Below are 13579 nucleotides of genomic sequence, written 5' to 3'. Positions count from 1 at the left end.
TAATCCTCACCGTTGTTGGCCACGAGGGGGAATGGAACTCGGGCCGCTGGGTTCGTAGCGCAGCGCACTAACCGCGACACCACCGCTCCCCCCTAACACACTGACACACAACACAACACCACACACCTTCGGAGGAAGCGCCGCTGGTGTCTGGACGGATGAACAGCGCGGATTTAACTCCGGCTCCCACCGGGATGCTTTTCTCCTTGAGCGCTTTAACCACCCTTGCCACCTGGGTTGATGTCACGCGTACAAAGGTCAAGTTTAGGTCAAGTTTGTGTTGTTAATCCACGTGGGGGGGGGGGGGGGCTACTCAATAGACCGGGTATGAGCGACCTGGGTCGCCCGAGAATGACAAAAGCAAAAGACGCGAGGTACAGCAAAGAGGTGAATAGAAATCAGGGCAAAAACGAGGGCGTCCCGCGAGACGTCGAGACAACGCTGGCGCAAACAGTTCCCTGCGTAAGTCGTCTGGGCCACAAGATAAAGATATAATTAAGGTACAGAAACGTTAAACAGATATAGGGTGACTATTGTACCAATATGTAAACAGATAAGAGTATTTTATTTGTCCAAGGTACAAAGGAGCTCCCCCCCCTCCCGCCCCTATGGCCGTACCGGCTGTTGGGGCCAGTGGCTTTAGCGAGCAGGTGTTAAGGCTGGCGCGGCATGGCACGGTGCATGTAGGGGGTGGTGTTTAGAGCACCGATGCCCAGCCACCTTCGTCTCCCCAGTGCCGATGTTGTGCACACCACATTTAAGGCAACCGAGGGCAAGGCCAGGACCGGTTTAGATCACCATTGCTGATGTGAGCCACGGATGAGATAAAGTGCGCTCACCACTTTGTTACTGCTCACCCCACATAAAGATCCCCTGTATAGACTGTTGGGGCACGGGCTGTTAGCGAGCATCTATTAAGCCTGGCACAAGACACGAGACGGTGGGTGGCCAGCACCACGCCCGGCCACCTTTGCCTCCCTAGTGGCGATGTTTACAAACCGCATCAGGTACTCAATTGAGGATGAGTCGACTTAGGGGAGGCCCAGGACCAGTTCAGATATTTGTAATCGATGTTGGCTGTGATTAGGCATTAAACTTGTGCCGCTGGGTTCATAGCGTAATGCAGCGCGCAAACCGCTACACTAGCGCTCCCACAAACACACAACGAAGACAATGACCACCCATTTAGTCTTAACAGACTGTTGGGGCAAGTGCTGTTAGCGAGCACCTATGAAGGCCAGCACGGTCTTCGCACCTCTGATTAGCATGGTTGGCTACATACGATGCGAAAGAAGTTCAACATACATACAAGGTACACGCAAACACATGCATACACACACACGCGCCTGCTCCTAGCCACAAAGAACCTACACACACGCACACCAACACACTGCACAAAGACAAAGATCCCCAATATAGCCATGGCAGACTGTAGAGGCAAGTGCTGTTAGCGAGCACCTATGAAGGCCGGAACGGTACACGAGGGGGTGGGTGGCCAGCACCACGCCCGACCGCCTTAGTCTCCCCAGTGGCGATGTTAACACACCGCACTAGGTACTCATTTGAGGCTGAGTCGACCTAGGGGATGCCCAGGACCGGTTCAGATAATCGTCACTGGTGTTGGCCGTGAGCGGGAATCGAACCCGGGTCGCCAGGTTCATAGCACAGCGCGCTAACCGCTACACTACCGCTCCACTACCGCTCCACTACCGCTCCCCACTGCACACACACACACACGCCTGCTCCCAGCCACAAAGGACCTACACACACGCACACCTACACACTGCACACACACACACACGGCGCCCTTGCTCCTAGCCACAAAGGACCACATTAACCAGGAGAGGCTGCATGGCGTCTCCCGCAGTCAGGGAGGGAGGCGGCGGGGGGCGGTAGGAAGCGGGCGAAACCCAGCAGCGGCGGCGGTGATGCGGCCGTTTCCAAGCTACGGTTGCCGTGACGACACGGTTGCCAGGCAGCGCATTATCCAGCCGCGGACAGATGGCATCACCGCCTGCACACACACCCCCCACCTCACTCCACGCCCGCCCGCCCCACCTCCCACCACCAGCTAACCCACCCGCTCAGAGAAAAAAGAAAATGTTTAATTCATCGGTCGTTTTTTTTTAAATTCTCTCCGGACGTCGCTAAAAAAAACAACAACACACGGCCGCGCGCTTGCGGTCGGGCGCACGCAACAGGTGAAGAGAATTGGCGGCGGCGGCGGCGGCAAGCCGCTATGTAAATATCGTGGTGGCGCCGGTCGTACAAAGGACCCCCCCCCCCCCCACCCCTTCCGTGCCGCGTTACGAAACCGCAGGTGCAGCAACGGTTTAGATAATCGCCACCGACGTTAGCCGTGGGGGGCAGCGATCGAACCCGGGCAGCCAGCGTCGCAGGGCAGTGGGCTCATCGCTTGCGCCGCCGCTTGAAGGCGTGCAAGGGATTCCACCCGTAGAGGCTTTGCCGGGCAAGCGCTGTTAGCGAGTGCCTATTACGGTTGGCTTGGTGGGAGGGGGGTTTCTTTTTTTAAACTATGGAAAGCGGTCGCTCCCATCTTACTGTTTTTATTTGACCAGGTAAGGCCCACGGCCCCACCGAGCTATGGAGATCTTATTCAGACGCGACCTGCCCCGTCGCAAGCGATAGCTCAACAAAGCTGCGTAATCACGTGGCAAAAATTTAGAGCAGGCAATCACTCGAAACGCGTGACGCCGATTCTAAACGTGGAGGGGCAAAAACCGGAGGACCCGGGTAAAAATCCAAGCGACCACCGGGAGAACATGCAAACTCCAAATACAGGCGTCTGGGTGGCCATCGAACCCATGACCTGATATATACCAGGCAAGGTAATTGGCATCTTACCACCCTGGGTTATGGAGTTTCACGCCCGACAGCCTTTGTCTCCCCGGTGCTGGTGCCTATGCACCGCACCAGGAACTATTTTAAGGCCGAGCTGGTATATATAGACGCACATACATACACACGTGTAAATACATGTACTGTACAGGGTGATACAATTATAGACTCCACTCATTTCTAATGACCCTCTAGCTCAATAACATTCTCATCTCTCCCCTCCAGATCATTCTTTTTTAAACACAACCCATCACCTACACGGGCCTTCTGGGAGCTGCATAATTTTCAGCATTGATTAAATTTAATCAAGTCCTGGACCGGTTTTGACATACACAGTTTCATTAGCAGCACCAGGCCAACCTGAACCAATGCTAAAAATGCATTTAGATTTCGATTTAAAGCTTTCGTGAATGCAGGGATTCATATTCTTGGTTCTTTCTGTAAAGTCACGTAGAAGGGAAACAATAAAATATAAAACAATACAATTCTCACGTTTAGACTGCAACACAAGCAATCATCATCAAATTTTCTTGCTGTGGTTTTCACACCTGATGATGATTGCTTGTGTTGCAGTCGAAACATCGTGATAATTTAATTGTTTTATATTTTTATTATTTTGTTTCCCTTCTACGTGACTTTACCGAAAGAACCAAGAATATAGTGCATTTAGAGTTTAGAATTTTCGGCCGCTGTAAATTTTGACGCGATAATCCACTTCGTTCGGCTATCATGTGATAGCCAGGTCGATTCTGATAAAAGAGCTAAATAGCTCAGTGAGCCTTACCTGGTAAAATAAAAAAAGGTTTAGTTTTTCACTTACGTGTCCATGATTGAACCAATCACCTTTACGACGGGTGAGTGGATGTTGTGACAGCGATGGCTCCCTTATCTTAGAGGAGAGCATTATGGATTGAACAAGTTTATTTATTGAGATGGTGGGAGACATTTCAAATTGGCTCTGAATGAAAATGTTTTTCTCTGTAATTTCTCCAAATTATTTTAGCGGGGCATCTATAAATCACCATTTTTCTTATTTTACCAGGTGAGGCCCACTGAGCTATCTTGCTCTTTTTCAAAAGGGACCTGGCTATCACAAATGATAGCCCAACGCAATGGCTTATCAGGTGAACATTTTTAGCAGCCAATTACTCTTAAAGCGTGATGTTGATTCGAAACATGGAGGGAAAAACTGGAGGACACGGAGAAAAATCCACGCGACCACGGGGAGAACATCCAAACTCCAAATATACATACGTCAGGGTCAAGATCGAACCCCACAACCTTCTGTATACCAGGCGAGGTAGTTTACATCTCGCCACAAGATACACAAAGAGGGAGCCCCTGGGTATGCCATACAGACCGTTGGGCAAAGTGCTGTTAGTGAGCGCCTATTAAGGCTGGCACTGTGGGTCCACTCCCAACCGCCTGAGTCTCTGCACTACTGACGACGTCGCGAGCACACACCTTTGCCACAACTGGGAAGTAAATAGTGGTCATCCCATACGGAGATCGACCCGTGCCATAGGAATGTAGAATTCCACTGATAGCTTCAGGGCCACTGACCCACGTGGACTTGAGCAGGGGAGGCTTAGTGGACTTTGGTCGCTTCCTGCAAAGGAGACTTCATCCTGGACCACTGAGTATCTCACCTGGGTACACATGCACAGGCTGAATGAAGGTCCATTTCATTTAGGAGGTTTCTCTCACCTTTGTCTCCAGCCAGGCCAATGTCTTCTCTTGGCTGTATTTGTAAAATTTCTGATCTGCATTTCCTACAATAAAAAAACAGAACAGGGATGAGTGAGGATTTGGAACGGGAGGAGAGAGTATGCGTGTCTTGAAACAATGCTGCTGAAAATATGCAACCTCCCAGAAAGCCTTGCGGCTGATGGGTTATGTAAGAACAAAAATCTAAATGCAGAAGGCCCATTGCCTGCTCATTCATTTTGCCATTTGTATTCTCCACACCGACGACCGTTTCGAACCCAAAAAAACCTCTATTATGGAAGGCGAGGTTAAATCCTGACTTAAAGCTTTCGTGACTGCAGGAATTCATATTCTCTTTGGGTCTTTCGGTAAAGTCACTTTACCGGAAGACCCAAAGAATAAGGCGAGGTCACTTGTAACGGTTGCGGCACACCCCAAGATATATTTACGGGGGAGAAGTCGAAGAGGGGGGGGGGGGGGGGGGAGAGATGGGTGTGGTCGAGTCACCTTTCTCATCGGCAACCGCGTGAAGTTTGGACCGAACGCCCACGCATTCGGCCAAAAAGGAGCAAGCTGGGAATTCTTGATCCATTACGATCTGACTCAAAGGCTCAAACTTGCCCTGTACAGGAGGAGAGGGGAGGGGGGGGTGCAGTTCGTTTATTTTGGGTAAGGCCCATTAAACCACGAAGGTCTTCATCAATGGCGACCAGGCAAAGCGGCCGGTATGGTGGCAGGCAAGTAACATGGCAAGGGAGGGCCTTAACCAAGGGTTTAATCGGTCAAGAGCGGGGACATTGTTTATAAACATGGCGAATCAACACGCAAAGGGATGCGCAATGGAAATCCAGTCGGCAGTCCACAATAAAATGGTGCACGACAGGCGCGAGGGGAACGCGCATATGGCATTTAAAATGGAATTTTAAACACAGCATGGATTACAATTTTGCATTTCCTATTTCGAATTAAAAACCGCATCCTCAGGAGACAATGAGTAAGACGCTCAAATGAGCGACACGCACGCACATCAGCGTACACTTACACGTGCACACAAAGATCCCCCGAATAGCCTTAACAGGCTGTAGGGGCAAGTGCTATAAGCGAGCCCGTTAAGCCCGGCACAGTACACAAGGGGGTGGGGTGGCCAACACCGCACCAAGTCGCCTTCACTCTCCCCAGCACCAAGTACTAATTTGAGGCCGAGTCGACGTAAGGGAGGTCCGGGACCGGTTCAGATAATCGTCACTGGGTGTTGGCCGTGAGCGGCAATCGAACTCGGGTCGCCAGGTCCGTAGAGCAGCGCGTTAACCGCTCCACTACCGCTCCACACACACACACACATGAACGTATACTTACATGCGTGAACACACAGGGCAGGTGCCGTTCGCAAGCCCCTATTCAGGCTGTCACAGCACACGAAGGGGTGATGTGGCCAGCACCACGCCTCGTCACGTTTGTATCCCCAGAGCTGGTGTGAACACACCGCGCCAGGCACTGATTTAAGGTTGAGTCGACCTAGGGGAGGCCCTGAGCAGGTTCAGATATCCAACCTGCCACTCATGACGTTGTCCACTGTCTGGAGTTGAAACCAAGGAACCAACAAACACACACACACACAGAAACAACCGCAAACGAACGCACAAAAACACACACACACACACTCTTGTACAAAACAAAGATCCCCCGTATAGGCATAACAGACTGTAGGGGCAAGTGCTGTTAGCGAGCACCTATAAAGGCCGGCACGGCACACGAGGGGGTGAGTGGTCAACACCACGCCCGGCCGCCTTTGTCTCCCTAGTGACGATGTTTACACATCGCACCAGGTACTCATTTGAGGCTGAGTCGACCTAGGGGAGGCCCAGGACCGGTACAGATAATCGTCACTGTTGGCCGTGAGAGCGGGAATCGAACCCGGGTCGCCGAGTTTGTAGCACAGCGCGCTGACCGCTACACCACCGCTCCCCACTCTTGTACACACGCGCTCACACAAACACTCGCCCGTATGCACACACACAGGCAAACACTCTCACGCATGTACAAAGAAAAAAATACAAGTATCCCCCATATAGCCTGAATAGACTGTTGGGGTAAGTGCTGTAAGCGAGCACCTATGAAGGCTGGCACGGTACATGAGGGGGTGGGTGGCCAGCACCATGCCCGACCACCTTTGTTTCCCAAGTGGCAATGTTAGACACCGCGCTAAGTAATCATTTCAGGCTGAGTCCACCTAGGGGAGGCCGGGGACCGGTTCAAATAAATCGCCTCTGATGATGGCCGTCAGTGGGAATCGAACTCGGGTCACTGGGTGCGTAACGCAGCGCGCTAACCGCTACACTACCGCTCCCCATTGCACACACAGTGACACAGGACACACAGACGCAAACATAAAATATTTAGACGCAGGAACATCCTCCACTAATTGGCAATGACATTACCGCAATGCCTACGCCAAGCTAGGTGCACTTTGAGGTATCTGAAGCGGAGAACGATTGGTGGCAAGAGGTCACGTGACCGACCCTTGTGTCGTGCGTTAACAGACCGCAGTGACTGACTGATGCTCCTCATGCGTCATAAGCAGACGCACACAGAAAGCATAACGATGGGATGCGCTGCACATAAGATTTCGGGTCTAAGTAATTTACCCTCTAATGTTAACGATATTTGAGTTAAATGTATTTTCATGATGTAAAATGCAGCATTCCCTTAAATATCGTCAGATGTTTTCGTTTGTATTTTTATATTCTCGCTGAAGAAAATTATTATTTTGAGTTGAAAGTCTCCATTGCTCAAGGTTGTACGCATTAACTCGCGTCCTTGCATTTCAACCGCAAAGCCACTTTCAACCACGGTACAAAAAAGGTATCCTCACAATTAAAATCAATCGAAAAACCTAAAAAAAAACGTTTCTCGATGAGGATCTTTCAAAAATGTTTTTATCCAAAATGACACGGACACTGCACTACACCCAGTAAACATGAACGTTGGGTCGAAATTGGCGTTTGGTTGGAATATCAGCCAAACGTTGGTGCAACGTTGGGCCAATATTTCACGTTTACTGGGCACGTACATCCTGTTGTCTAGCGGTACACATGATCGGACTGCGAAGATCATGTGACTGCTCCATCACCCCACGTATGCGTCGTTTTTTTCCCGTCATGCGAACTCAAGTTGTGCAGCAAAATTGGCAAGCGTATTATTGGGCATAATTTTCCAAAAAGTCAAACATAATTCAGGTTTCTTTAAATTCGTAAAATGGCCAATACACAGATTATCTGGAGCGCTACCTCAGGCACAGCCTGCCCAACTCGCCTCAAGCTGTCTCCTCGACAGAACCTCTCACCATCCAGACTCCTTACCCCAAGCGGCCGAGTGTTTGTACCAGGAAGGGTGCACCTTCACTGGGTCAAGGTAATTTTTATTTTATAATTTAATCTTCCATGACAGCAATTATTGAGCATTTCCCCCCAGTTTCATTCCGATTGTGCTATAGCCATTGCATCATAAGACAAATGATACATTCAGATCCCTAGCAGGAACAGTGCAAAACTTTGTGTTAGACAACAGCCTGCGGAAGTGGATATCATGGAGCTACCTCTGAGGTCACGTTACGTGACCTCTTGACGCACATAATGAGGGGCAGGAGCACTTTCCCACCCACCCCTGTCGCAGAGCAATATTCGTCACATGACAGTCAAATTGCTATTTTCAATTCTCAGGTGTGAAAATGTAGGCAAGTATACGTGCAATCATTGGTGACCAGGCCGAGACCATCAACTCACTACACTTGAGAGAGAACTCAGTTTTAACCAAAGGTGGCCGAATCCTGGATTCGGACACAACATTTTAGCGGACAGGGTCCTTTTTAAAAACTGACCTCGTTATCGCACGGGCGGCCATGAGAAGGACAAACACTCATCGGAGGACACGGGGCAAAATCCTGGCTGTCAGGGCAATGGTGATTAAATGGAAAAGGAATAAAAGGGCAATTACGGACATGAATCACCCAAGGTTCAAACACAGCTGGGATGACAAGCGCGCTTGCTGGGTGGCGTCACTGACGCACGTCAAATGGCGCGGAGAGAGAATACATTACTCAACGTTGACGGGCGGTTAGCACAAGAAGGTGGGTGGGGGACGGGGGGGGGGGCGGTGATTGCGGCCTCTGACTGCAATGCAATTGTCTTTGTTGCTGTTTTTGCAGACACTGCAGAATTATATTTGGAGAAGTATGGTTTGTTCTGAAATGAAATACAAACACATCGACACGAGCAGCAAAATTGTAGCTCCATCACTGCCATCGGTTGAGCTCCATCCGCTGCTAGATGAAGGCCTCCCTGCAATACCAAAAATCCATTTCGCATCCTGAACACCGATTTAATTGCTCCATCTCCATGGTGCTCTTCTTTTTCGCCTTCTTCAGTGCGTTCTCTCGATCAGTCTCAATGAACCGCCACCATTCCCTCGGGGGAAGCGTCCTGCCCAAGGCCGTTTACCGTTTCTTAATAAGATGTTGCCTCCGATCGTTGTCCCCGATATTCACGGTGACGAGATGTTAACTCCCTCGCCTGGTATGCAGAACGTCGTAGGTTCGATCCCGACCCTGACGCACGTAAATTTGGAGTTTGCACGTTCATCCTCGTGGTCGCATGGATTTTTCTCCGGGTCCTTCGGTTTAAACCCTCCCACATTTAGAAACATGCGTTTTATGTATTTGGCAGCTTTGAATTTCCACATGATGATGAGCCACTTCGTTGAGTGATCATTTGTGGTCAGGTCGCTTCTGAAAAAGAGCTATATAGCTCAGTGGGCCTTACTTGGTACAATAAAAAGGTTAGTTTATAGTTTTAGTACATTCTCCATTCCACATGGCCCTCTCGCAGAGTCCCAGTGTAATTCCAAGCATCTCTCCAAGCTCTTAGCACGTTTTCAGCTCCTGTTCTATTTCCTGCGTCAGCGTCCGTGTTTCTCATCCACACGCCACGACAAGCGATATGCACCGATTGAACACTTTCCTCGTAAGGGTAGTTGATATTCAATGATCCCAATCTGCCCAAGATCAGACACTCGTCACTGTTAGCCATGGTCAGGAATCAAACTCAAGTTGCCATGTTCGTAGCACAGTGCACGAACCGCCTGCATCACCACTCTACACACAAATATAATACACACAGACACACCTACACACACAAAGACCCCCCAGATAGCCTTAACAGACTGTTGAGGCAAGGGCTGTTAGTGAGTAGCACCTATGTAGGCAGGCACGGCACACGAGGGGGTGAGTGGCCATCACCATGTCCGGCCGCCTTTGTCTCCCTGGTGCCGATGTTTACTACACACCGTACCAAGCACTCAGTTGAGGATGAGTCGACCTAGGGAAGGCCCAGGACCAGTTAAGATAATCGTGACCGGTGTTGGCCATGAGCGGGAATCGAGCTTGGGTCGCCGGGTTCGCAGGGCAGCGCGCTAACCACTACACTACCGCTACAAGCACACACGCACGAACACACTGACACACAACCACGATACACCACGGGATACATCCACGATACGGCACACATCCTGACCCACGTACAAAACGAGAAAACGAAAAATCGCCGCCGCAACTCCTGTTGACAACGATCAATTAAATATACGACGGCAGCGGCAGCAGTCGTGCGACACCGCGCCGGAAATTACACGGCAATCCATAGCGGAATGCGTCAGCGGCTGTGGCTGGCTTGCGGCGCAATGAATCTCCGCCAGCGACCGCCGCTTTGTTTAAACTTGCGCTCGTAAAATAAAATAAATAAGAGAAGCGGCCAGGCGCACTGCCTTTTGTGCCGGTGGCAGCGCGCTAATGAAATTGAGTGCCTTCGTAGGGACTCAGTGGCGGAGGAGAGCGGCTGGCTCCGGAGGGGGGGGGGGGAATGGAAGCGGCAAATGCAACCGCAGGGCCGGGGGGAGGCCTCGAGTCCGCACTGCCGTTGAAAATATGGCTTCAGCACTGTGGGTGTCTGTCTCTTTCTGTGCGTCTCTCTGTAGTGAGCGGTAGCGTAGGTGGTTAGCGCGCTGCCCTACGAACCCGGCGACACGAGCTCGATTCCCGTTCACGGCCAACGCCAGTGACTATTATCTGAACGGGTCCTGCGCCTCCCCTAGGTCGACTCGGCCTCAAATGGGTACCTGGTGCTGTGTGTAAAAACATCGCCACTGGGAAGATAAAGGCGGTAGTGCGTGGTGCTGGCCGGCCACCCCCTGGTGTACCGTTCCGGCCTTCATAGGTGCTACTCGCTAACAGCACTTGCCCCAACAGTATGTTAAGGCTATACGGGTGATCTTTGTTTTTTGTCTAAGGTGCTTTTGCACGTCTGTCTGTGACTGTTTACCGGACGTGGTGCCGCCCACCCCATTCGTGCATCGTGATGCCCTTCATAGGTGCTCATTACCAGCACTTGCCCCAGCAGCCTGTAGCTCTATATGGTGGATCCTTGTCTTTACACCGCGCGTCGTACCTTGGCGTGCGCCCGTTGGAGGTACGGGAGCGTGAGAAAGAGCGGATCGACGCGGGTGCACAGCACCAGCTTTCCATCTGCACCATCACGAGGGTGGGGTGGTGGGTGGGGTAAAATGTGGGAAACGGTGAGGGGTCAGCGACTACAATCGACATCTAGAGGTCACTGTGGCCAACACTGTCGGAGCCAGCACGCGGTGCCATCGCTCCCTTCCCCTTGCTAGATCTTGCCTGCAGCTGTTGGTCCCGTCAACAACCAACGCTCTGTTAACTACTCCTGCAGTCCCACCAATCCCACCAATCTCATCAATCACATCAGTCCCACCAATTCCACGATCACCACCAGTCCCACCAATCCCACCATCACCACCAGTCCCACTAATCCCACCATCACCACCAGTCCCACCAATTCCACAATCACCACCAGTCCCACTAATCCCACCATCACCACCAGTCCCACCAATTCCACCATCACCACCAGTCCCACTAATCCCACCATCACCACCAGTCCCACCAATTCCACCATCACCACCAGTCCCACTAATCCCACCATCACCACCAGTCCCACCAATTCCACCATCACCACCAGTCCCACTAATCCCACCATCACCACCAGTCCCACCAATTCCACAATCACCACCAGTCCCACTAATCCCACCATCACCACCAGTCCCACCAATTCCACCATCACCACCAGTCCCACTAATCCCACCATCACCACCAGTCCCACCAATTCCACCATCACCACCAGTCCCACTAATCCCACCATCACCACCAGTCCCACCAATTCCACCAGTCCCACCAATCCTACTAGTCACATCAATCTCACCATTCCCACCATCACCACCACACCTTGGCTCTTCTTCAATTTGTAACGTAGTGGACATGTCCTGTATGGCCGACAGTTAGTTACATCATCATCATGGCCACCACCATCTGGCTTTAGGTCTTCTCATCGTTCCACTCATTGCGTCTCTCAAGATCCGTTCTCATGGTCTGATCCGATCATCTGACTTCAGAAGTTTCCCCAAATGAGCTCCGAGACTCTGTGATGCTCTCCTGAATAAATAAAAAGTGACATTATGACAAGAATTTTGTCGACCCCTTCTCGATCCATCAACAGTGCTCACTGCTAGCTCTGCGAAGAGAAGTCCCCAGAAGCACACATAGCAGAACTAAAGATGGGCGCGATGCTGGCCACCCACCCCGTCGAGTGGCGTCTCAGCCTTCATAGGTGTTTCTCGCTAAACAGCACTTGCTCCAAAGGCTATACGGGGGACCTTTGTTTTTGTAAGTGGGCGTGGTGGTGTTGGTGGCGCAGTGGTTCAATGTTCCGCTCACGGCCAACATCAGTGGCCAAATTATCTCAATCCAGGAGAGAGAGACGGACAGACGGACTGTTGAGTGGCGCGCTGTTGTGGCTCGACCCAGCATCACGTTCTGCTCTGTTGAAGTCTATACGGGGGATCTTTGTCTCTGTACCTTCTTGCACACTCTGTCCAATCAGCCAAGACCTGGGTTCTTTTTCAACCAATGCCCTCATCTCCAGCAAAGCCCTGCCCTTGTCCTTGCCCCCGTGCATACCATCGGCACCCACGAGGAAGGTCGTTCCTTCACCTAGGGGTCGGGGCGGGGGGGGAGAGAGTGGGCGTTGTGTGTGCACGTCAGTTTGTGTTAGCAACAACAAGCAACATAGCTTCGGGAGCAGCGTTCCTGATAAGGTGTTCGAGTATGTACGTTGAACTTCTTTCACACCGCAATCAGAGGTGCGGGGGATAGACAATTAAAAAAAAAATCAGTTCTTAAGAAATGAGTTTTCAATCTAGGTTATTTAAAAGTGCATTGCTCCAGTGGCTTCCTAATAACGGAAGCAAGAGCGTTCCAGACAGCCGCAGAAGCGCACCTGAAAGCGCGAGTAATTTTCCCTCCACTTGTGATGCGAGCGGGTAAGACCGAAACGCTCCGAGTCTCGTCAGATCTCGCAAAATGAGCAGGGTTTGGAGCATGCGATGAGTGCTTGGATGTGTGACCACCATCTACAGAAGGCAATGGAGACGTTGTGGGCAGCAGAGGGCAGTGAAACAAAACCCACTGTTGTTTCAACCCACGCCGACCAGTATACGTGGCGATTCTATTTAAACTATGTTTTCATTTCATCAGGTAAGGCCCACTTCGCTATACAGCTATTTTTCAGAAGTGACCTGGCGATAAATGATAGCTCAAGGAAGTGGCTTATCATGTGGAAATGTATTGCAGCCAAATACTCTAAAGGCATGTTTCTAAATGTGGAGGGAAAAACCGGAGGACCCAAAGAAAAATCCACGCGACCACAGGGCGAACACGCAAACACCAAATATACAGGCGCTAGGGTCGAGATCGAACCCACGACCTCCTGTTTACCAGGCGAGGTAGTTAACATCTCGCCACCATGGCACCCCATTCTTGCACATGATGGCAGCAATGTGTTCACGAGCTAAATGCCAATGTCGAGGTCTCCTGCGAGCCACAAGAGGGCTTCAG

At 51.1% G+C, this 13579-nt stretch overlaps 1 protein-coding gene across 3 annotated transcripts in view; it reads right to left on the bottom strand.

The window, feature by feature from the left end:
• RNASEH2B (ribonuclease H2 subunit B) overlaps nt 1–13579 on the bottom strand; it is a 38012-nt gene that overhangs the window by 18877 nt on the left and 5556 nt on the right. For 2 of the 3 annotated variants that reach the window (XM_032972136.2, XM_076074382.1), the window contains 5 exons: nt 12542–12676; nt 11061–11137; nt 5074–5188; nt 4567–4631; nt 127–232 (listed from right to left, as the gene is read on the bottom strand). In XM_032972136.2, coding sequence (XP_032828027.1) covers nt 127–232; nt 4567–4631; nt 5074–5188; nt 11061–11137; nt 12542–12676 — 498 coding nt within the window. Of the gene's footprint in view, nt 1–126; nt 233–4566; nt 4632–5073; nt 5189–11060; nt 11138–12541; nt 12677–12962; nt 13428–13579 lie in introns of those variants that run through there. The other variant, XM_076074380.1, reaches the window with a different exon arrangement.

The sequence above is a fragment of the Petromyzon marinus genome, chromosome 47 (genome assembly GCF_048934315.1).
Source record: "Petromyzon marinus isolate PM22_M1 ecotype Great Lakes invasive population chromosome 47, UKy_Petmar_22M1.pri1.0, whole genome shotgun sequence".
Lineage (NCBI taxonomy): Eukaryota > Metazoa > Chordata > Hyperoartia > Petromyzontiformes > Petromyzontidae > Petromyzon > Petromyzon marinus.
This window is presented reverse-complemented; position numbering and strand designations above follow the sequence as displayed.